The sequence below is a fragment of the Medicago truncatula genome, chromosome 8, assembly GCF_003473485.1.
Source record: "Medicago truncatula cultivar Jemalong A17 chromosome 8, MtrunA17r5.0-ANR, whole genome shotgun sequence".
NCBI lineage: Eukaryota > Viridiplantae > Streptophyta > Magnoliopsida > Fabales > Fabaceae > Medicago > Medicago truncatula.
Window position 1 is genome coordinate 4,256,020 of NC_053049.1, and position 22,408 is coordinate 4,278,427.

The 22,408-nt window shown below is 31.6% G+C and overlaps 1 protein-coding gene, 1 long non-coding RNA gene and 1 other non-coding gene across 3 annotated transcripts; 1 reads left to right on the plus strand and 2 right to left on the minus strand.

The window, feature by feature from the left end:
- Window positions 1–3,382: 3,382 nt before the first annotated feature.
- Window positions 3,383–3,455, minus strand: TRNAK-CUU (transfer RNA lysine (anticodon CUU)). Its single transcript has one exon. It is a non-coding gene; the product is annotated as a tRNA-Lys (tRNA).
- Window positions 3,456–4,180: 725 nt separating this feature from the next.
- LOC112417254 (uncharacterized) lies at window positions 4,181–6,942 on the minus strand. The gene is made up of 2 exons (XR_003007828.1): window positions 6,714–6,942; window positions 4,181–4,374 (listed from the first exon to the last, which is right to left on the minus strand). It is a non-coding gene; the product is annotated as an uncharacterized lncRNA (long non-coding RNA).
- A 397-nt stretch (window positions 6,943–7,339) lies between these two features.
- On the plus strand, window positions 7,340–13,656 carry LOC11422003 (casein kinase 1-like protein HD16). The gene is made up of 16 exons (XM_003626964.4): window positions 7,340–8,042; window positions 9,623–9,754; window positions 9,865–9,938; window positions 10,046–10,115; window positions 10,262–10,317; window positions 10,422–10,493; window positions 10,706–10,800; window positions 10,902–10,968; window positions 11,095–11,224; window positions 11,300–11,518; window positions 11,616–11,746; window positions 12,222–12,396; window positions 12,547–12,637; window positions 12,727–12,884; window positions 12,983–13,171; window positions 13,252–13,656. The coding sequence occupies exons 1-16, from the start codon at window positions 7,686–7,688 to the stop codon at window positions 13,309–13,311; spliced, it is 2,076 nt and encodes a 691-aa protein (XP_003627012.2). The 5' UTR covers window positions 7,340–7,685; the 3' UTR covers window positions 13,312–13,656.
- The last annotated feature ends 8,752 nt before the right edge of the window (window positions 13,657–22,408 follow it).

A 22,408-nucleotide genomic window follows, 5' to 3' on the forward strand; every position in this document is an offset into this window, starting at 1 on the left:
GTCTATATATATATATATATATGGGAAAGAGGGGAGAAAGAAAAACGTGGTTTTATTATTTAGTGCTTGGGTGGGTGGGTTTGTGTTGCCTTAAGAGTTAAGAGGTTGTAGTTGAATCTCACGTGAGATTGTGTAGTTTAAATGAAAATGTCACGTGACTATAAAAAATCATGGACGTATTGTAAGAAAAAAAAAATTAGGTGCATGCATTCCTTTTTAAGTGTTTTTTCTATGGTTTTAAACTAAATTACTCAATTTTTTGTAACTATTGAAGATGTATTTTTAGTTAAAAATCTTAGGAAAAGTCGATAAAAAAATGCACCTATATTTTGTACATTTTATAATACTCCTTTTTTCAAATCGTGTAATGTAATAATCAAAATAAATATAGTTTGAAAATAATTATTATGAAGTTCAATGCCATGCTTATAATGCAAACAGAAAATTAATCTAAATGATTGAAACTAATATTTCGACATTCCAATATACAATAATGTAAATAAAATAAAATGATTTTTTTTAAGAGATGATGAGATGTCACTAATCTGATGGCATGTTTTTGTCTATCAAGTTGCTGAAATGGTGCAAATTGAATTTAGGGTTGTCTAATATTTTGGGGTGTAGTTTAATATGTTTGTTTTCAAGTTTATAGAAGTTTAGTTTGACAGACTTATTCTTTTATTTCATGTAGAAACATATCATTTCATGTGGCCATAGATTATTATAGGTTTTCATTATTGATATGTATGGCACTAATTAATAGTTCATTTTCTATCTGTCTAATTTTAATTTAATTTTTAGATTTGAAACTATGATTCCTTACTACTTAGTGTGTGAATCATCCGATTTTTGTAAAAAAAAATTGTGGTATCGTTGTTACCGTAATAGTTATGGTTGTAAATCAAAGATAAAGTTACTCGAGCATCTGCGCGCTGAGGTACGTTTTCGTAAATATGGCTACTCAAGCGAAGGTTAAATTTTAAATCTTGTGTGCTATTAAGAACATTTAATTAAAACAATAATAAAATATTTAGTTCAACAATAATATTTGTAAGTTATAAAAATATTAAAACTAAAACATTTCTTTATGAAAAAAAAAATCTTAAACAAAGTTATGGAATAAACTCATGAAGGACAATTCGATAATCATAATAAGTGCTCAACAAATAATTTAGTTTGACTATCCCTGAAAATGATAACAAACAAAATAGAGTTGTTAGAAGACATAGCAAACGTGCTCAATTATTTAACTGATGATAGATCAGTTCTCATTTTGTAGTTTTCCTCATTCATCCCTCTTTGTCAACAACGTTTGTTTAATTTCTTTAATTATTTATGTTTAGTGGAACTTAATTTATAGATGGTTTCTATATATGCATGCCGCACCAAAGTAAAATTACAAAAAACTTACTGACTTCAAACCATTTGATGTGTGACATCCGGATTCCATGCAAATTTTATGTACTTTTTTACTCTCAAATTGCAAGCAAGCGTTAAACTTAAAAGATAAATACACAGGTTGCAAGCGACAAACCTATTAAATAAAGGTTTCTAGAATCCATCGAAATTGAGAAAAAAAGTCTCGAATATTTTTATTGAATGAAAAAGTTTTTTTTTTTTTGACAAATTATTGAATAAAAAAGTGTCTCTTGGATTGCATAAGTTCTGTTTAAATACTAAAAGAAATAACAAATATGTATGAGCCGAAAAATAACAAAATGAAACAAAATATAAAGTTTTAGAAAATGCTAAAATATTAAAAGGCGGTTTTCGAAAATCTGCACTATTCCGACTGAATCTTTCTTGCGCGCCACTTCGTCTTCGATTCGTGCTGCCAGCTTATCTACATCAAATAATAATACATAAAACGAAAGTAGGGACCAATATATAGAGGTTGAGTTGGTTGATAGTTGGCTCTTATTTTGTAAAGAATTGTGTTAGCTCTCTCTAAATCTCAACACATGTCCAAACCTTTATTGAGCTCGAGATTTAACTTATTTAAACTTTTATTTTGTTAAAAAAACGAAAGTAGAGTTCATGGAAGGTGCATGTTGTGTAATGTAATCACATGAAACATGATCATTTTGCCTTTATAATCTAAATCTTTAATTTTCCTTTAAAAAAAAAAATCTAAATCTTTAATTTGTAAAATATTAAGGCAGTCATTATCAATAGGAAAATCACAGCTATTTAAAGTATTGGAAGAAATAGTCTAGATGGAAAATATATAATTCTTAATTTGGCCAAAAAGAGGAACCTTTCTTCTCGGTCTCATTTTGCTTTTTTGCATGTAATAATTTTTTAAATACAAGTGTTTAAAATGCATAAAAAAGTTGCTCACCAAAAATAACTGCCTAAAAAGGTTCTATGTATGTCTGTAAGCAATGAAAGCGGAAAGAGTTCTAGCTTAATGCGTTTGGCCACTTCTAATTGTTTACTCAGTTAGCACAAAAGCAAATAGTGACACAAATCAAAATAATACTTATTTAGAAGGAATGAAAGACAGAAAAATCTTTTGGCCACCAAAGGAAGCTTGTTGGAGCCAAAGGTAACAACATATCTAACCAAATATTTTTGTATAAGGCTCAATACGACACAAGAATTAATATATTATTATTCACACGATTGAATTGAACAGATTATGTATTGGTGGACACCTTCATGCAGATCTTAAAGGTTTATACTATTGACTAGTGAGAATTTGGCTTTTAAGTTTAGTAGTTCCTTTTTTTGACATAAATTTATTAGAACTTGCTTAGATGATGATTATTATTATTATTATGATCATCATCAACATCTTGATAAAGTGCGGTATATATCTCTTACGTTAAGTAGATTAACCTATTAAGTTAAGAGTAATTCATGTGACTGATACGATTCTTTTCGAGTAAGGATCAAACTCCAAAAAAAATTACAACGGATCATATAATAAAAATACGTAGTTATTTCTTGTATATATACATTCCTACTAAGTCTACAGTAATTATATTCAAAATCCTAACCAGAATGAACAGAACTCATGACAAGTGTATTGTGAAAACTTGTTATATGTGACTTAACACTTCTAGAAGCAAATAAATAAATTGCAAGAGATTGAATGACATGTAAAATGCAGCTCTTTTTTTTTTTCTTGTAAAAATAGTTGAGTTTTCATTTCAAATAAGGAATTGGCCCTAAAGGCCGGGCCGATTAGGGTAGATATCTAATACAGAAGGGATAGCTTTCGACTCAAGCACCAAAGACATTTAGAAACACAATTACTCTCGATTTCAATTGAGGCAATATAATAAAAAACTTTAATTTAAAAAATATGGGGGGTTTGAATAGTCCCTGTGACTTAGTTCCACGAGCAGATGAAAAATAGGTGAAAAATTAAAAAAAACGCCCACCGTGGGGCTCGAACCCACGACCACAAGGTTAAGAGCCTTGCGCTCTACCAACTGAGCTAGACGGGCTTCTTGCATTTATTTCACAAGTTTATTTACTTAACGATAAATATATGAAAGAGGAGAAACTACAAGTGATTTAGTGAAAGGATAATAAAAAAATGTTTTTGTATTAAAGCAAATGTTTTTCAATATTTTATTTACTAGTCTTTGAAAATAATTTAATATTTTTTACTTTATTTATTTTAATAATTGTAAATATTTACCATTGGCGTCTATAATATGTCTTTTTATTTCCAAAATATAAACGAAACACTAAAATGCAATCAAAGAAACGTAGATTTTGTTAACAAAGTTTGGCCAAATATGCTTATGTCTCCGACTATAAATTAGATGTATTTCCATTTTGTCATCAGTAAAAAAGGATTAGGGTTTGCAATGTTACAACTCTTATTTAAATAGTTCATATTTCATGATACATCAATTAGGGTTTACACAGTTAGAACTCGTATTTAAAAACTAGGTTCTGATAACAATAATGCACACAAACTATACAATGTGGTCCTTCTCCACGCCCCCACCCCACAACAAACATATTGGTCAAGCGCATGTAGTTGTTACTTGTTAGTGAATTGATGAAATGCATGTAGTTGTTTCTTGTTAGTGAGTTGGTGAAGAATACGTAAGAGGAAGAGTCAAGATTGCAATTCACAACTAGGAGTTGCATAGTCATTTTTTTTTCTTCATGCAATAGATGTAACACCCAAATTTAGGTTAAGAATTTGAATGAAATATTTTCTCAATAGGAACTTTAAATGTCTTTAAAAACTTTATCGAAAAGTTTACAACTAAAAAAAATGAAATTTTACAATAACACATGACATCAAGTCCTAAAACTCTAACTCTCGACGTGATCCGATTCGGACTGAGACATGGATGGATGACGAGCTATAAATACTCCTCAATCATCCAATGTGCACTTCTATACCTGAAAACATCACCCCAAAAACATAGTGATCAAAACTCAGTGACATAGAATTTAATGGAAATAATTTAGAATGTTACCAACCATGTCGGTGTACTAAACATCGAAAAATCCTCTCTTTAATTTAAAGACAAAACTTACACTTATCATACTTTTAACCATTACAGAAATCACAACAAAGGAAATAAAATGTAATCATTTATAAAATGAATTGACGCACTCACTTTCAAAGTGAGCAGTCATCTATTTCGGTCAATATAATCTTGTGCATTCACCCTTTAATATATACTTTAGGTGGTGTTTAATTTGGGAAAGGAAACTTTTTTCCCATCATGGGAAAGTGAGTGTTTCACCCATAGATTTATTATTTTTTAATTGAATGGTCCAGATCTTTCACCTGCTACCTCTTTGCAACTTGTTGATAGACAAAAAATGAGGGCTATTTTGGTAATCTCACATCCCCAACACATTTTCTTTCATCCCCACCACCGCATCCTCCATTGACACCAGCCACCACCATCCTCAAGCTTTTCTCAGACAACCCCATCGCTTCTGTCCTCCTCTCCGCCGCTTGCCTCACCCTCTCCGGCGTTGTTACCATCACCGACCACACCCTCGTCTCCTATAACATTGTTCCGGCGTTATATATATATATATATTTCTCTTATTCATGTTCGAGATCTCTGAAATTTAAAGGGTTGTTTCCAGCATCAGAAGAAGGAGGAACAACAATGGTGATATAACATTGTCAGAATTTCATGAGTTTCAACTTCACTTTCCAATGCCAATTTCTAATTCCAAAACAATTTCAATTTCATAACAACAACTTCACTTTCCAGAACTATTTCAAAACAACAACTTCACTTTTCAATTTTCAACAATTTCCAATTCCAAAGCTTTCACATTTTCTATTCCAATCTCAGATTATATGATATGAATTTATGGTGTTATTGGTAACAAAATATGTTGTTATATAATATGTTTTTAGGTTCTTTAAGCTGTTATTGCAGCAGGTTTTTATCCAGATTTCATCTATTGAAATGGGTGGAAAGAAATGAGTTTAAACATTAACAAGTGGCTGAGGTAATTTGTGTTCTATGAATCTGAAAAGAATTGAACTGAAGCAGAGGAGATACACTAGAAAATACAAACATTAAAAAACCAATTTCATTTTTATTTGTTTTTTTCTTAGCCAGTTTACCACCGCCACCTGTCCAAAAAAAAAACTCTTTCCCATAGTAGAAAAAAACTGTCCTTTCCTAAATTAAACGTACCTATACTTTAACTTTAGATACATCATTCGGGTAAAAGCCCACCTCATAAACATTATACTTTATGTAATTACATAATTCGTGGGTTCCCGAATGTGAGATAATTCGAGAACTCAATAAAAATATGATCAGGCTACTTCAAGTTAAACTTTATTTGGCAGATATAGAGGTTAAATTAACTCCTGCAAGTGACTGTCCTCACTTACCTTTCATGCACGTGACCGCCTTGGGACTGAGCGGAGAGTCCGACTAGCTATGAAGGACCATATATTCTCACTTATAATAAGGATAATAAGCTATATAATTCAATACATAAAAGGACAAAGCCGTCCAAATTCACATAGAATTTACATTTAGACAATCATATCTATCATTGAATACCTTATAGAAAGGTATAAAACATAAAACTATATATAGAATACTATAACAGTACCAAACAAAAAATTTCTGCAAAACTATCCTTCAATTAAAACCATGAATGATATGTAAAATGAAATCAAACATTTCTGTAGAATTTATTGGAGATAACCAATTAACATACGAAGGAGATGCAGTTGGTCTCGTATCAAAACTCCAAGTAATTAATCCAGGAAAAATCACACATTCAAACTAATCAATATAATATAGTTTTAATCCAGAGTTGCAATCGATAAAAACTATAAACGGATAGTCATACGATGTCTGAAAATTTTCTAGATTTTATTGAAGGTATTCAGCTAACCTATGAAGTATGAACATGATGCAATTGGTCCCGTCTAAAAATATTGTTCCAAGAATTTATGAAAAATCACACACTGAACATGTTTTGTGCAGTAGTTTTCAGGCTTTCTCTAGTTCATCTAAACAAGTATCTTTCTTTCTTTTTAAGCATGTACAAAGTTCATATCCGGAACCAAACTTCAAGTTCATATCCGTAATGATTTATTTCAGTTATAAACTAACTCATACCCATCAAACTCAATTAAAAACAACATGCAAACTAATTATCATTTTGTATGCAACAAAAATCATCTCATAACAACAAACATTCAATCACCCTATAGATGTTTTAAGGAAGGGATTCTATGTTACCTTAGGCTCTCTTAAGAAGAGATTGATGAAATTTCCAAATTGACTTTGATCTCTACAATTCCAAGCTTCCATTCTCGTGACTTCTCTTCATCTCTAATTACTTCTTCTCCTTCTAAGTTGCTGCCCACATAGGGAGAATTAAGGGGTTTGAATTTTGATTCTTCTCTATTGATGGACAAGGAGAGGGTTTGGGGTTGATTCTCTCTCCCTTTTCGCGGAAAAGAACATACTTTTAACTTTTAAAAAGTAGAATACATAATTTTCAAAATAATATTTCATTTTATGATTCCTTAACAAGTATCCCGAAAACACTTGTTAATTTTTCTCTAAACTTAAAAACAATTGTTAATATAACTATATATTTAAAGAGAAAAGATTCCACTATCAATGTGATGATTTTTTTATTAATGATCTACAAATACCTCTATTACTATTAAATTTTGTCGATCGAGAGCTTTATCATTATTACAGTTTTATCCGACATACTCAAGATAATAGTCTATAAAGTTGGGCACATAAATGGCGATTAAAAAAAAAAAAAATAGTTTTGATATTTATGTTTTTCATTTTACACACAAATATAAAATAAATAAAAACCTCGTGTTCTGTGTCTTAGTACAACAAGTACCAAAAAGCCTCTCTCTCTCTCTCTCTCTCTCTCTCTCTCTCTCTCTCATCGTCTTCTAGACTTCTTCAATTCCACAGTTTCTTCTTCTTCTTCTTCTGTCACTGTCGCATCGTGTCAGAACCCTAATTCCGACGCTAAAATTCCTTCCATCACCATTTTACTCTTCATCAATTTCTCACATTTTGCTCCTTCACTTTCGTGTATCAACCAATTTCAGAATTCGTCAAAAGAGTACCATTCACTTCTTTTGAGGCGTAAATAGTTTTGATCGGAGAAAAACGCGATTTTCAATTTTCCTGTTAAAATTTTCGATTTTCCGGAGGATGAGATTTGAACGATGAACAATGCCGGTAATGCGTAGTGGAGCGCGCCGGGGACGGCCAACGAAGCGGCAATCTCAGAAGAAGCAGGAAGAGGAGAAGAAAACTCCAGTTGAAGTGGAGGCGGTTGCGACGAGAACGAGACGGCGGCGTGCAGCTGCAGCGGCGGCGGTTAAAGAGGAGCCGGCTGTTAAGGTAAATGATGACGTAGTTGCTGTTGTTGCCGTGGCGGAGAAGAAGGAGGAGGAGGAGGAAGCGGGTGGAGTGGAGAAGGAAATGATAGAGGAGAAACAGATGGAGGAATTTAATCGTGGTGGTCATAGCATTGATAAGGCTAATGCTGGTGAAGAAGATAGCAATGGCTTTGTTATTCCTGAAAAGGTTCATTTTTTGATTCCATGCAAGTGTTTATCTTTTAGTTTTAAGTGCATGTGTAAATTGTGTTAAAAAAAGTGCATGTGTAAATTGTTGTTTGAATTGGTGTTATGGTTTAAGCTTTTTCATGTTTTGGTGGCTTGATGGGGGGAAATTGCACGCAGTTCATTTTTGTTGGTAATGTGGGTTTATTTCTATGATTGTGATTTGTTTGTTACTTGTGAACTTTTTTACTGTGAATGTGAGTGTGATTTTGTCTTGCTTGTGGAGTGAGTTTTTGTGGTATATATTTTTGAAATTAAGGAATCCCGAGTTAAATTTCAGTGGTTTGGCTATGAGGACATTTTACGTGGAATATTGGGTTCATTCCTGGTCACTACGCTTCCCCTCCCTGTGTGTGTTTATATGATTATGTGTTGACGACTAGACCAATAGCAAAATATTTTTTATTTTTTATTTTGGAATGTGTCAGCAGGAATTCTGTCTGTGAATTAGATCCCCAAAGTCAGTCTAGTGGTTTAGAGTTACCTGTGGTGGTCCTAGTTTGAGGGTGGTGAATATGCCATTGGTTTTTTATTGTTATTAGTTAGCATGATTTGCCAGGCAGGAAAAAGGACACCCCCAGTCTGTTAAAGCTCTAACTGGAGCTAATTCCGGGACCAATAATGGCCCTATTCGTGATTGGGAATATGACTTATCCGGGGAGTGTTGTCTTGAGCCATTAATGTTCTTTAATCTCGGAGGGTACATTCGTACATCTCTTCTACTCAGTTTTGAAAACCGACGTGACATTCGGCGAGTAAAAGTGTACATAGACATAACATACAAGTTGAAATCATGGTTGACAATGTAAGTGTCTCTACTGAACAGAACTCCCCTATTTCTCCCCACTTTATATTGGTCATAGAATGGAACTGTCACATTGTTCTTTTATTGGTTTCTAAAACACAACATTTGGATTTTTAACGAAATCCACAACAATTTATCAACCCATGTTAGACAATCCTACTTAAAGTCATAAAATGAATATTTAGTGTGCTGGTGCCCAGTAGTTTCTATAATACATACTCTGTATTGATTCTTAAGGACACCCAACCTAATACTTGTCTCTACACTTGAGCTATAGTTAGCAGCACTACTCAACGTTTGTCAACTCTGCATTTCGCGATCTTATAAATGACTTTTTTCCCCTAGGAATAGTATATGATCATTTGTCTAATGGCATGCCCTTCCATTTAAAATAATGTATGGAGTGATATTGTGGATGTAAGCCTAACAGAAATATTGCCTTTCGATTAATATTGGCATTTTGAAAAGTAACTCCTGAATAAATTACAAAAAAATAATAATATTGAAAACAGAGTATGATCCATGATAAGACAGTACGGCATTGTTTTTTCCTATAGCAGTGCCTTTTAACAATAATTCATTCAAACTGTTTTTTTTCTTGCTAGTTTTCTATCGTTTCTCTTCAATCATGTACGGGCATAAGTATGGTAATACTTTGCAAGAAATGTTCCAGTTGCCCCTAATCTATAAGTCTGTTATGCTAATACTGATATCATAATTTTGTTTTCTTATCACAGGTTCAAGTTAGTACTTCTCCTTTGTATAAAACAGAGAAAAAACTTGGCAAGGGTGGATTTGGTCAAGTATATGTTGGTCGGCGTGTTTCTGATGGAAATTTGAATGAGAGAACTGGACCTGAAGCTTTAGAGGTACGTGCATCCTATCAATACTATGTGATTAGTTATACTTCATATATCTTATTTTTACATGCTAAAGTATTTTAATTTCAGGAATTCACGGTTTTTAATTATTTTATCAGGTGGCCATAAAATTTGAGCACACAAGTAGTAAAGGATGTAACGAAGGACCGCCAAAAGAGTGGGAAGCGTACGAGTGAGTGTTATCATTGGTCATTCTTATATTTTCGCTTAATATCCTATCTATTTTAGGGTATGTTATGTATACTTTCCTATGTATCCTATAATTTTTTATTTGTGCAGCACCCTCGGTGGAAGTCATGGTGTGCCACAGGTACATTACAAAGGCAAGCAAGATGGCTACTATATCATGGTATGTTATTGGGTTTTATTTTTTAATCATATGGTTTTGATTGTTTTTTAATTATTAATTAATTTGAATGATAATGTAACATTTCTTTTATTTGAGTTTGGTTTGTTTGAAGGTTCCTGTTTGTCTTACTACTTTCATATGTGCAGATTATGGATATTCTAGGACCTAGCTTGTATGATGAATGGAATAATAAATCTCACTCGTAAGTCTTTTGTAAGTTATTTGTTAGATGTGCATTAAAGTATATTCCCTGTTGTTAATTTTGACTGTCAATTGTTATGTTAATGTTTCTTTTGTCAATTCCAGTATGTCCACTGAAATGGTTGCTTGTATTGCCATTGAAGCAATATCCATATTGGAGAAGATGCACTCTCGAGGGTAATTTGTTACCATTCAATTTCCGTTCATTTCTTTGGGTTATGCATATGAATAGTGGATAGACACTTTTTGTAAAGCTAGACATTTTCTCTCATTTTCCTATTCTTCCGCTGACATTAGCAATTTACATAAGAATATGTGAATCAAGTTATTTTATAATAAAAATAATTGGAATTATGTTTCTTACACTATATGGTGATGCATATGGGTAGGTATGTGCATGGAGATGTGAAGCCGGAAAATTTTCTGCTTGGCGCCTCTGGGACACCCGATGAGAAAAAATTGTTCCTGGTAGATCTTGGATTGGGTATGTTTTTGATCGATTATTTATTGGTCACATGTAATATTTTAATTTTTGCATCATTTAATTATTCCTTTGGCTTTTTCTGTGCAATTTCGGGCTTGCAGCTACTAAATGGCGGGATAGGACAACTGGTTTGCAAGTGGACTATGACCAAAGGCCTGATCTTTTCAGGTATCGATTAAATATCTGTTTAAATATCTGATAATTTTGGCCTGATAGTTTGGGATTGTGTAGAAAATGTTTAAATATCTGTTCTCCATATTATATTAACTTGTATCATATGAAAAATATGTTCAGGGGCACAGTCCGCTATGCAAGTGTGCATGCGCATTTGGGGAGAAATGTAAGCAGGAGGGATGATTTGGAATCTCTTGCATATACATTGATTTTTCTTCTTCGAAGTCGTCTTCCTTGGCAAGGATACCAGGTTCGTCATTTTTTAACAAACTTTTAGTTTTTACTCTCATATTAAGAATGTTGTTCTGAGACATTTTTTGCTCAGGGAGAAAACAAAGGATATCAGGTTTGCAGGAAGAAGATGGGAACGTCTCCAGAGAACCTATGCTGTTTTTGTCCCCAGCCTTTTAAAGAGTTTGTTGAACATGTAGTGACCTTAAAGTATGATGAAGAGCCCAACTATGCAAAATACATTTCTCTATTTGATGGGATTATTGGTCCAAACCCAGACATTAGGCCACTGAATACAGAAGGTGCACAAAAGGTATCGATTTTGCCACCCTTTTACTTGTGTTTTTTTTATGTATATACGAAGTTTGTAGTCCAACCTTTGACACTGCTATTTTTTCTTCTTCTTGAAGCTTGTTGGTCATAAAAGAGGCCGATTGGCTTCAGAAGATGATGATGAACAACCCAAAAAGAAGGTTCGAGTGGGTTTACCAGCGAACCAGTGGATTAGTGTTTACAATGCTCGTAGACCGATGAAACAAAGGTATACACTAATGAAGTATTCTAATAAAATATTCTGACTACTAAGATACCCTACTAACTACTCAAATACCTCACTAGTAAACTTAGTCACTAGTCTTCTTAGCTTTCCTTTCATTAACCCTCCATATCCAGGGTTTGCCATAATACCCTTATTTGCCATCAGTTGCCTTCCTATCATACACCAATAAGTCTTAAAACTTGTTATACACGTGTGATTCTATGTTTATGTGTTTTAAAATTGATGCAAGGGGATGACTTCTATTTCCTCATCTTTAAGATTGTGATTTTTCAACCCATACCGTATGTGTGAATCTATTTACACCCTTTTCTGTGTATATGTTGCATCATATGTTTGAATTTCGTTGCATTTTTTAATCTTTTGGTTACAAAAGTTGGATGCTAAGGGTTATCCGGGTTTAAAACTTATGATGTAAGGGAATTTCTATGCATTAAGAGTGGTTTTCTTTGTGTTGTAGATATCACTACAATGTGTCAAGTACAAGACTATCACAGCACATTGACAAAGGAAATGAGGATGGCTTATATATTAGCAGTGTTGCTTCATCTCAGGGCCTTTGGGCCTTAATAATGGATGCAGGGACAGGTTTCACTTCGCAAGTTTACGAATTCTCCCCCCAATTTTTCCATAAGGTAAATTTAAATCTATTGCCATACATTCTTCTACCTGTGAATTATTAAAATTTCCTGTATAGCACACCAGATATATGCTTGTAGAAATTTTAATCCTAGTTTCAAGGCATGCTTATTATTAACTTAGGGTTTTCTGTTTTTTTTTTTAAGGAATGGATCATGGAGCAGTGGGAAAAAAATTACTATATCACTGCAGTTGCAGGAATTGCAAATGGGAGTTCATTAGTAGTAATGTCTAAAGGTTGGTTCCTCTTTAAGTTATATATATTGGCTTATGTACATTGGCAATTCTCCATTTTGCTCTCTGCTAACTTAGGCCATGGATTTCAGACACCCAGTATTCGCAGCAATCATACAAAGTTAGTGATTCATTTCCTTTCAAATGGATTAAAAAAAAGTGGGAGGAGAAATTTTTTGTAACTTCAATGGCCACAGCAGGGCCCAAATGGGGAGTAGTTATGTCTAAAGGGGCAGGGTTTTCAAAACAGGTCATCTTTGGATTGAACTTTTATCTGTCAGCAGTACTTTAGTCATAATGCAACTTAATAGTGTGAATAAATACTTACTTTATGTTTATGTATAACAGGCGGTCGAATTAGATTTTCTGTACCCTAGTGAAGGGATTCACAAGCGGTGGGAGTCTGGTTACCGAATCACATCGACTGCGGCAACTTGGGACCAAGCTGCTTTTGTTCTGAGTATTCCAGAGAATAAGCTGCAGGACGAAACTCAAGAAACACTAAGGACTACTACTTTTCCTAGTACTCATGTTAAGGTGGGTCATATATATTCACATTTGTTGTCCATGCACATGATTTTCAGTTAATTGCAGTCTGATGATACTTGATTTTACAGGAGAAGTGGGCTAAGAACCTCTACATTGCCTCTATTTGCTATGGACGCACTGTTTCTTGAGACTGCTGATCCATGGAGGGGCTGAAGGAGTATTTGGATTTCAGTGAAAAACCACTCCAAACGTAAGTTTAGACCGAAAATAATTGTGTTTTTTGGGACAAACATACTTTTGGACTCAATAGCATGTCAAGAAGTTTGATGGGCTGGGACATAGGAAATTTTGATGGCTTCAGTGTTTATTTTATGTATGTAGGATGGGAATGAATATTTTCAGTAAAACTAAGTGAACATCTCAATTTTCCATTCATATAGAAAATTGATTTTATGTCAATTCTTAGTTAATGTTTTCCAGACGAGGAACTTTTTTATACAGGTACAGACAGGTATACTCATTATTTTTTTGAAGGATCAGGTATACTCATTTTAATTTTAAGTTTGGTAGACTTATCATATGAGCCATGTAAAAAAAACGTTAAATTTTTTGTTTATAAAACTAAAATTAAATATAAATATACAAATATACTAGAAATCTTCAAAGGTTTGTACCAAAAAATTGATTTCACGATTAGATTTTACTAGAAATCTACAAATAAATATATGTATTCTGAAATGTAACTTGATTAGATTTCACGAAAGAGGTCCCAAAAAATTGATTTTGTTTGAATTTTTATTTTTTATCAGTTTTTAATTGTTTATTTGAATCGGTTAGAAACACTCCTTGACTCCTGGTCTAAACTAAACATATAATATACTTATTCTCAAATTCAAGAATATTTGGATGTGCATAAAGAAATGAATTACATACGTTCTCTCACATTCCCGCTCAACAAATTAAGAATGCTATACTATTTTATTTTTAGAGGCAAAGAGAAAAAAATGTTAATAAGAAAATGGAACACTGCTGTGTTTCAGAACAAAAATTTGAAACCACGGTTGTCTTTATCTTTGGTCGAGCTAAATAACTTGGCCTCTATCTTTGGTCGAGCTAGGATAGATTTATATTTTATTTTTGTGTGCTATGAATATGCATTATGGTACCATGTTATGGTTATACTTTATAGGTGTGTGTTCACATGGGAAATGTTAATCATTTCCCATCATAGGAAAGTTGAATTCAATGATTATATTAAGTGAAGAACATATTCTTAACATGTTCTCGCAACACTAGATTTTTCTTCACACTAACTACCAACAATTTAAAAATTCTGAAAATTAATTTTCAGAAATTAAAAAAATCAAAAAAATATAAAAAAATTCAGATAATTTTTTTTAAATTATGTAATTCATTTATTGAATGTTAGAATTTTTTTTTTGAATTTTTTTTTATTTCAATAAAAATAAAATTTTGGAAACTAAGATAAGTTTTTATTTTTCTAAAAAGAATATATTTTTTAATTTCATAATAAAATAAGATATTCTGAAAAATAAAATAAAAATCCTAAAAAAAATATTTTGAAATTAAAGTTTTTTATTTTTATAAGAAAATAAAATTCTGGAAAATAAGGTTTTTGAAAATATTTTGAAATAACATTCTGGAATTTTTTTTTTCATTTTTTCAAAAAAATAAATTATCTGAATTTTTTTCGATTTTTTTAATTTCTGAAAATTAATTTTCAAAATTTTTAAATTGTTGGAAGATAGTGTGAAGAAAAATCTAATGTTGAGAGAGCATGTTAAGAATATGTTCTTCACTTAATCTAATCATTGAATCCAACTTTCCCATGTGAAATGCCACCATATAACTTTATTAAAATAGTACTTATGTACTATAGTAGTGAATGGAAGCAGAAGGAATTCAGTTTAAGTATGATGAATAAACGATGGCATTTCACATGAGAAAGGTCAATCTTTTCCCACCATAGGAAAGTTGGTATTTAACCATTAGATCAAATCAATAAAATAATTTTATCATACTCTCTCCACACTAGAATTTTGTACACACTTTTACTACCATTCCAAACCTTCTAAAAAGTTTTTTTAGTATAAAAACAAAAAATTAGATAATATTTTTTGAAAATAAAAAACTTATTTTCCAGAATTTTATTTTATTATAAAAATAAAAAACTTTAATTTAAAAAAAATTAGGATTTTTATTTTATTTTTCAGAATATCTCATTTTATGACGAAATTAAAAAAAAAAATTAGAAATAAAAACTTATCTTAGTTTCCAAAATTTTATTTTTATTGAAAAATAAATAAATAAATTTTCAATTTTTCAACTTTTTTTCTAACATTCAAAAAATGAATTACAGAATTTAAAAAAAAAATTATCTGAATTTTTTTCTATTTTTTTAATTTCTGGAAATTAATTTTCAAAATTGTTGGAAGATAGTGTAAAGAAAAATCTAGTGTTGAAAGAGCATGTTAAAAATATGTTCTTCACTTAATCCAATCATTGAATCCAACTTTCTCATGGTGGAAAATGATTCATCTTTCCCATATGAAATGCCACCATACTTATATTCAATATTAAAATAAATTAATTTCACTATGGTGTACTTTCTTGTGATCAAAGTAGTGCAGTCTCATAGCATTACATATATATTGTTATTTATAAACTAAAGCAGCATCTTTTTTTTTCAACTTTAGTAATTATTTCTAAGGTTACTTTTTTGCTCGAGTTTGACAAATAAATCTGATTATAGAAGACTTGCATACACATGTTAAGTTTGGTAGATCTTTCAAAAAAAAAAAAATGTTAAGTTTGGTAGACTTATCAAGGTTAACGACAAAACAAAAAGAATTTTAATTTTGGTGTTATATTAATAAAACTAAAAATAAATATAAGTACACTACTTGAAATCTTCAAAATTGAGATCTCAAAGGTTGAGCACCAAAATTAACTTTGATGAATAATATCATCTTCTCATGATTGAACACAACAATGAAAGATTTCTAAAAACACTCGTTAACATTTTCTTAAGTTAATAAGAGTTTTTCTAAGTGATAGTAAGAGAAATACTACTTATATCACAGTGGAAAAGGAACAATAAAAAATAAAATATAATTTTAACATTTTTTTTATCTTAAACAATAATTATAAACCAAAATATTAAATAAAGATATGGCTAAAATATGGTTTTAGTCCCTGCAAATATGCCTCGTTTTGGTTTTATTCCCTGTAAAAAAAAATTGTTTTTGGTCCCTGCAAAATTTTTTGTTTTTGAAAATAGTCCCTGACCCCACTTTTGTGATGATTTGCATACGTGGCACATTATAACTGAACCAATTTTGTAGTTTTTGGTCCCTGCAAAATATTTTGTTTTTAAAAAAGGTCCCTGCAAAATTTTTTGTTTTTGAAAATAGTCCCTAGGGACTATTTTTTTTTTACATTGACTAAAACCAAACGAAGCATATTTGCAGGGACTAAAACCATATTTTAGCCTAAAGATATTAATATCATGTCAACGGAGTTCACCATTAATTTTAGAGTTTTTTAAAAATTGAACCGGATTAGTCGAATTAGTATAGGATCGAAATACACATAGTATTCAATCAAGTTGATCAATTAAGAGATATAAATGAATTGATGCTTCGTAATACAATTAACTCAGAATTTAGAATTGAGTCAAACAGGTCCCCTAAGTTTGTAAAGGTTACAATTTTGGCTCCCTATTAAAAAAAATGACAAAGTGACCCTCTATGTTTAGCCCCTTTTGCAAAACACTAATTTTGACCGGGTCAAACCTATGTGTCACGCCATTTTGTATAATTTTTTTAAAAAAATAAATGAATTTGCCACGCGTATAATTGTTTAATTAAAAAAATTAAAAAGTAAAGAAACCCAGGAAGAAGCACATGAGTAGGTTTCATCTTCAACATTTCAACATGATCTTCACAAAATGATGCCCGACAATATAACAATCCAAAAACCTCTTCAGTTTTTTTTGGAATTCTCTTATTTTACAATTCATCATTCCAATAACCTCTTAATTTTATTTTTTTTTGTTTCAGTTTCATTTCTGAATGTTTATCATGTTAAAATATCTATTCTCCAGATCTACACATTCTATGATTCTTACGGGTGTGAAAAAAACTGGATTACTTGAATTGATTTGGAACCAAACTGGATTAAACATAAGCGATCAAACAACAACTTCCATTTGTTTCTCTTGTTCAAACCTAGCACCATTAGAAGTGATGTAGAAGGATTCTGAAACACGTTGTTCCTCAAAAGTGATTCTGAAACTCGATTTTGCATCCTAAAACGAGCCTCTCTCTCCTCCGCGGCCTTTCATTCCCACCGGCGCTGATTTCTGCGTCGTCGAAGGCCACGTCGTCGACTTCTACAACGACAATTAGGGTTGTGAAGCCTAGCCTACGAAAAATTATACAAGCCTAAGTCTGGCCTATGGCCTATCATAGGCTGTTTTTCTTGGCCTGACCTGGCCTATTAAAAAGTCTGGCCTGACCTGAAAGCCTACTTTGAAGCCTATTTAACATTATGGTCATCAAATAGTTCATTTTACATACTAAATATGCTAAACAGGCCTTAAAGCCTACTTAAAAGCCTATTTTACTAAAAACAAATTTTAACAACATGACAGGCTGTTTAAAAACCTATAACAACAAAACAACAAATCACAATGAATTTAGAGCTAATAATAATAATCTTTCTTTAGTACTCATCAATGTTTATCAACCATTTGAGTACAATTCACCAAAAAATAGAAAATCATATGATGACGAGTAGCAGAATTGAACACTTCTAGCAATTTACACACTTTCTCAACTTTGTCCCATTCTTCAAATGAAGGGGCATGATCATATTGAGGCTCTCTTTCTTTGTAGGCTGAAAATACAATTTTAAATCTCAATAAAAAATTATTTCTATTTATATTGGGATTGATTTTTTTTAGTAGACAATGGGAATTGGGAATGATTTTTTGTTGATATATTAATATAATAATAATTAGGCCTATTAGGCTTAACTTATGGGTATAAATAGGCCGGCCTATCAGGCTTAACAAGCTTTTTTAAAAGCCTAAGCCTGGTCTATTTTATCAAATAGGCTTTTTAAAAAGCCTTAACCTGACCTTTTTAATAAATAGGCCAGGCCAGGCTTAAACAGGCCAGGCCGTAGGCCCCTGTAGGCCGGCCTAGCCTATTCCCAACCCTAGCGACAATGTTACCATGTTAAGAAATCCAGATGATCTCCTTTGAAACTGAGAAATCCCCAAATTCTTTCTTCAGAACAGTCATAACACTATGAGCGAGATTACTCTCCATCTCTGTGGTGGTGGAATCAGAGACTATGAGCGTTAAATTCAAGAATCTGAGGCTATACGCTTGGAATTAAAAAAATACAAAATAAAAATAAATACACAGGTGGCGTGCCACATACAGTTGATCGAGTCGAAATTGACGTTTTGCAAAAGGGGTAGACATGGGAGGTCACTTTTGCCATTTTTTTAATAAGGGGCCAAAATTACAACCTTTATAAACTTAGGGGGCAAAAAATATGTTTAAGCCTTAAGCGATATAAATGAATTGATGTTTCGTAATACAATTGACTCAGAATTTAGAATTGAGTCAAACAGGTCAACTCAATAACCATATACTCTTGTGAACTACTAGAGGACTTTTGTTCAAGCCATCTTAAACACATATTCCGAAAACGTTTTAGAGAAAAAAAACAAAGATGGTGGAGACTTGAGAGCAAATAAAAATAAAATGTGACTTTAATCTTCATAAAGGAGCGAGAAGAAGATATATGAAAAGAGGCGCTCAAGAGAGAAGACGAATTCGACGAATACATGAAAATAAGAATGAGTTGTGTTGTAGAGATGTAAAATGTGACTTTAGTCTTCATATTTTAACATTCGAGTTGTTCTAGTTTCACATATTATTGCAATTTTAGTCGTAATACACATTTTTAACCATAAACATGGTGAATTTTAGCCAGAAAAGTGGTGAACTTTGGTCCCAATTCAATTTTGAAGAGGAAATATAAAAAATTACCAGTTTTAAGTCAAATATGTTTTTAATGAATTATTCAACCATTTTTTTTTATTAAAGACAACTTTATTAATATTTTATAAAAAATAAATTAAAATGAAATAAACACATTACAGACAATAGTTACATGGATCAAACTCTCAAGGTTGGCAAGTTGGTGGAGACTTGAGAGCGTGCTTATCTTTTGACCAAAAAAAAAGAATGAATTTATCTCAATATCTTAGACTCGAATCATCATGGTACCAATTTCTTTACCCTGACTTTAATCGAGCCCTTGCTTGTGGACACCGGTAGATAACTACCATCATTAAAAATAAAATAAAAACATTTTATACCTCTGATAGATAACTACCGGATGTTCATTTTAAAATTTTCATTTTTGCACCAACTTGAATATGCACTCAACTTCCTATTTTAAGCACTCAACTTGCGATTTTTGAGTGATTTTTAAACATCAATTACTTGCTACTTTGCACTCAACTTGAACATGTTTCTAAACCTTGTGATTTTTGAGTGACTTTTTATGCATTTTCATCACAGTCAATAGAACAAATAACATCAATCTTCACTCAATTGCTATCATTTAGTATGTATAGTGAGGTTTTGATGATGTGGATAATCTAGGCATGAATGGGGAGGGGTGGGAACTGGGGACAAATTTTATACCTTCCCTGTCCCCATATCATACCCTGCTCCCATATTAGTTTTAAGTCAAATATATTTTTGATAAATTTTTCAACCAAATTTTTTTTTTTATATTAAAGATAGCAAAATTAAAATGAAATAAAAACATTGTAGGCAATAGTTACATGGATCAAACCGCTTATCTTTTGAAAAATAATAATAAATAATATATTCAACTCAATATCTTAGACTTGAATCTTCATGATAGCAATTTCTTTGTCCCGATTTTAATCGGACCTTCGCTAGTAGACGGTGAAATTGATCATAGAATTAATCGATTTTTGAGTCGGTAAAATAATTTTAAAATCCATTCCCCTCCCCTTGCGAACCAAACATGTTTTTGATTAAAATATTCCCTCCCCTCCACTCCTAATTCTGGAACCAAACCCTCGTAGCTCGAATTAGTTACTTTTATACTCGCAAGACTTTTGGTTCAAGCTAGGGTTGCCGTTAATCTCTCACTCATCACGTTGCTTCTTCCTAGTTCGTTTTCTTCTTGCTGGTTCGTTTTCTTCTTCTTTGTTTACGTTCTTCTGTTTCCTTTGTCTCTTGCGGTTGAATATTCTTTATTTCCTGTGTAAAACCTTGAAGGGCTTTTTACGGTTTTTGAATAAATTAGTGCATTTTGATGAAATTTAATCCTTGAGCATGCTGAATATTATTATCATTACATTAAATTAAATTTCTCTTTCTATAGGTTTTTTGCCGTTTTTAAAATTTTTATTCTTTCATGTTAGTTGTGCTTTCTGTAACGCCCTATTAGAGTTTAGATGTTTTTTTATAATTTAGTCGATTTATTTTGATGAGTGATATTTTGTTATGTTATATGTTGGTATTTAGTAGAAATATATACGTTATCTGGTGTAGAAATATATTTGTTATTTGGTGTAGAAATATATATGTTTTTTGGTGTAAAAATATTACATTATTTGGTGTAGAAATATTATGTTATTTGGTGTAGAAATATATATGTTATGTGGTGTAGAAATATATTTGTTATTTGGTGTAGAAATATATATGTTATCTGGTGTAGAAATATATTTGTTATTTGGTGTAGAAATATATATATTATCTGGTGTAGAAATATATTTGTTATAGAGATATATTTGTTATTTGGGATAGAAATATATTTGTTATTTATTATAGAAATATTTTATATATATTAAAATAGAATATTGAGATTTGAGGGGCATATTTGGAATAAGGGAGAATATGTTAGGTTTATAAAAAGAGAGGTTAGTAATAGAGAAACAGAATAGGTGAAAACAGTTTTTGGGAGAAAAGAGAGAAACCAAGAGAAGAGAAGAGTCGGAGAAGAGAAAGCCGTAGAACCTTGCGATCATCTAACCTAAGGTAAGGGTGGGACTAACTTTCTCTAATTCTAAGTTGTATAATTCTGAAAAAGGGTTTAACCTTGTAGTTGTTGTTAGTTTTGATGTTATAGAAATTAGGGTTAGATTTCATTCATAATCTTTTGTATAATCTCTTTTTCTACTTCTAAGCCTATTTGTATAAAGTGATTATTGTGAATTTAATTGGTGAAATTTGTGCTTATGTTTTGATGCAATGTTTGAGTATGTGAATTTGATGTTAATTAAGTTGTTGATGATGAATTTATATGCTCAAGTTATGTATATATGTATACTTGTGTTTTTGCTCAAAATTCGTGAAGTATTATGTTGTTTTTTGACGATTTTCTAAAATAATGTTTTGGGTCAAGTTTTATATGGTTTTGAGTCTTTTTGATGTATATAAATGTTTAGACAAACTTTGGGATCAAATTTGGGCATAGGGAAGTTAAAATTGAGATTTTGGGGTGAAAAATGGGTTTTTCCCGAGTTGCTCTATGACAGCACGTCCTGTTTCATGTTCTTGCGTCTTTTTCACACGTTTCTGTTTTGAATTGGCCTTTGGTGTAAACATGAAAGTTGTAGATAATTGTGTTAGCTTTCTAGTGGCTTTAGTTTGACTTGAAAATGATTTTTGGTTTTTGAGTTACGATAAAAATACTTCAAGGAGGTCTTAGTGAAATTTTATGAAAATTCTGCATAACTATTTCTAAGTCAACCCAAAACTTATGAATTCTCTCCAAACTTCAAAGCTTGTGTACTATGAGTTCAATTAAGGTGTTTAAGAGTATTTAACCTATGTTGTGATGAATCTAACTTGGTTTGACGTGAATATCTTTGATTGATGAATTATTATATGAATGTATATGTTGATGAATATGATTTTACATGATGTTGTTCATAATTGATGAATTATGATATTATAATGTGAAGTCGTTGTTGTTGTCGTTGCCGCTGTTGTCGTCAATGTCGTTAAAGTTATAAGTTGTCGTCAATGTCGTTAAGTTGCAAGTTATTGTCAAAATCGCTAAGTTGTAAGTTGTTGTTTTAAGTTGTTGAAGTCGTATAAGTTGTCTAAGACGTTGAAAATTTCTAAGTTGTTAAAGTTGTTGGTTGCTGAGTCCATCCATACTCATTTAAAGTTAAGGGCTTGATGCCTTGTGAGC

Coding starts and splice junctions, on each gene's coding strand:
- LOC11422003 (XM_003626964.4), top strand. CDS start 7,686: ATGCCGGTAATGCGTAGTGGAGCGCGCCGGGGACGGCCAACGAAGCGG. Junction 10,116..10,261: donor AAGATGGCTACTATATCATG/GTATGTTATTGG, acceptor TCATATGTGCAG/ATTATGGATATTCTAGGACC. Junction 10,969..11,094: donor CAAAGGCCTGATCTTTTCAG/GTATCGATTAAA, acceptor AAATATGTTCAG/GGGCACAGTCCGCTATGCAA.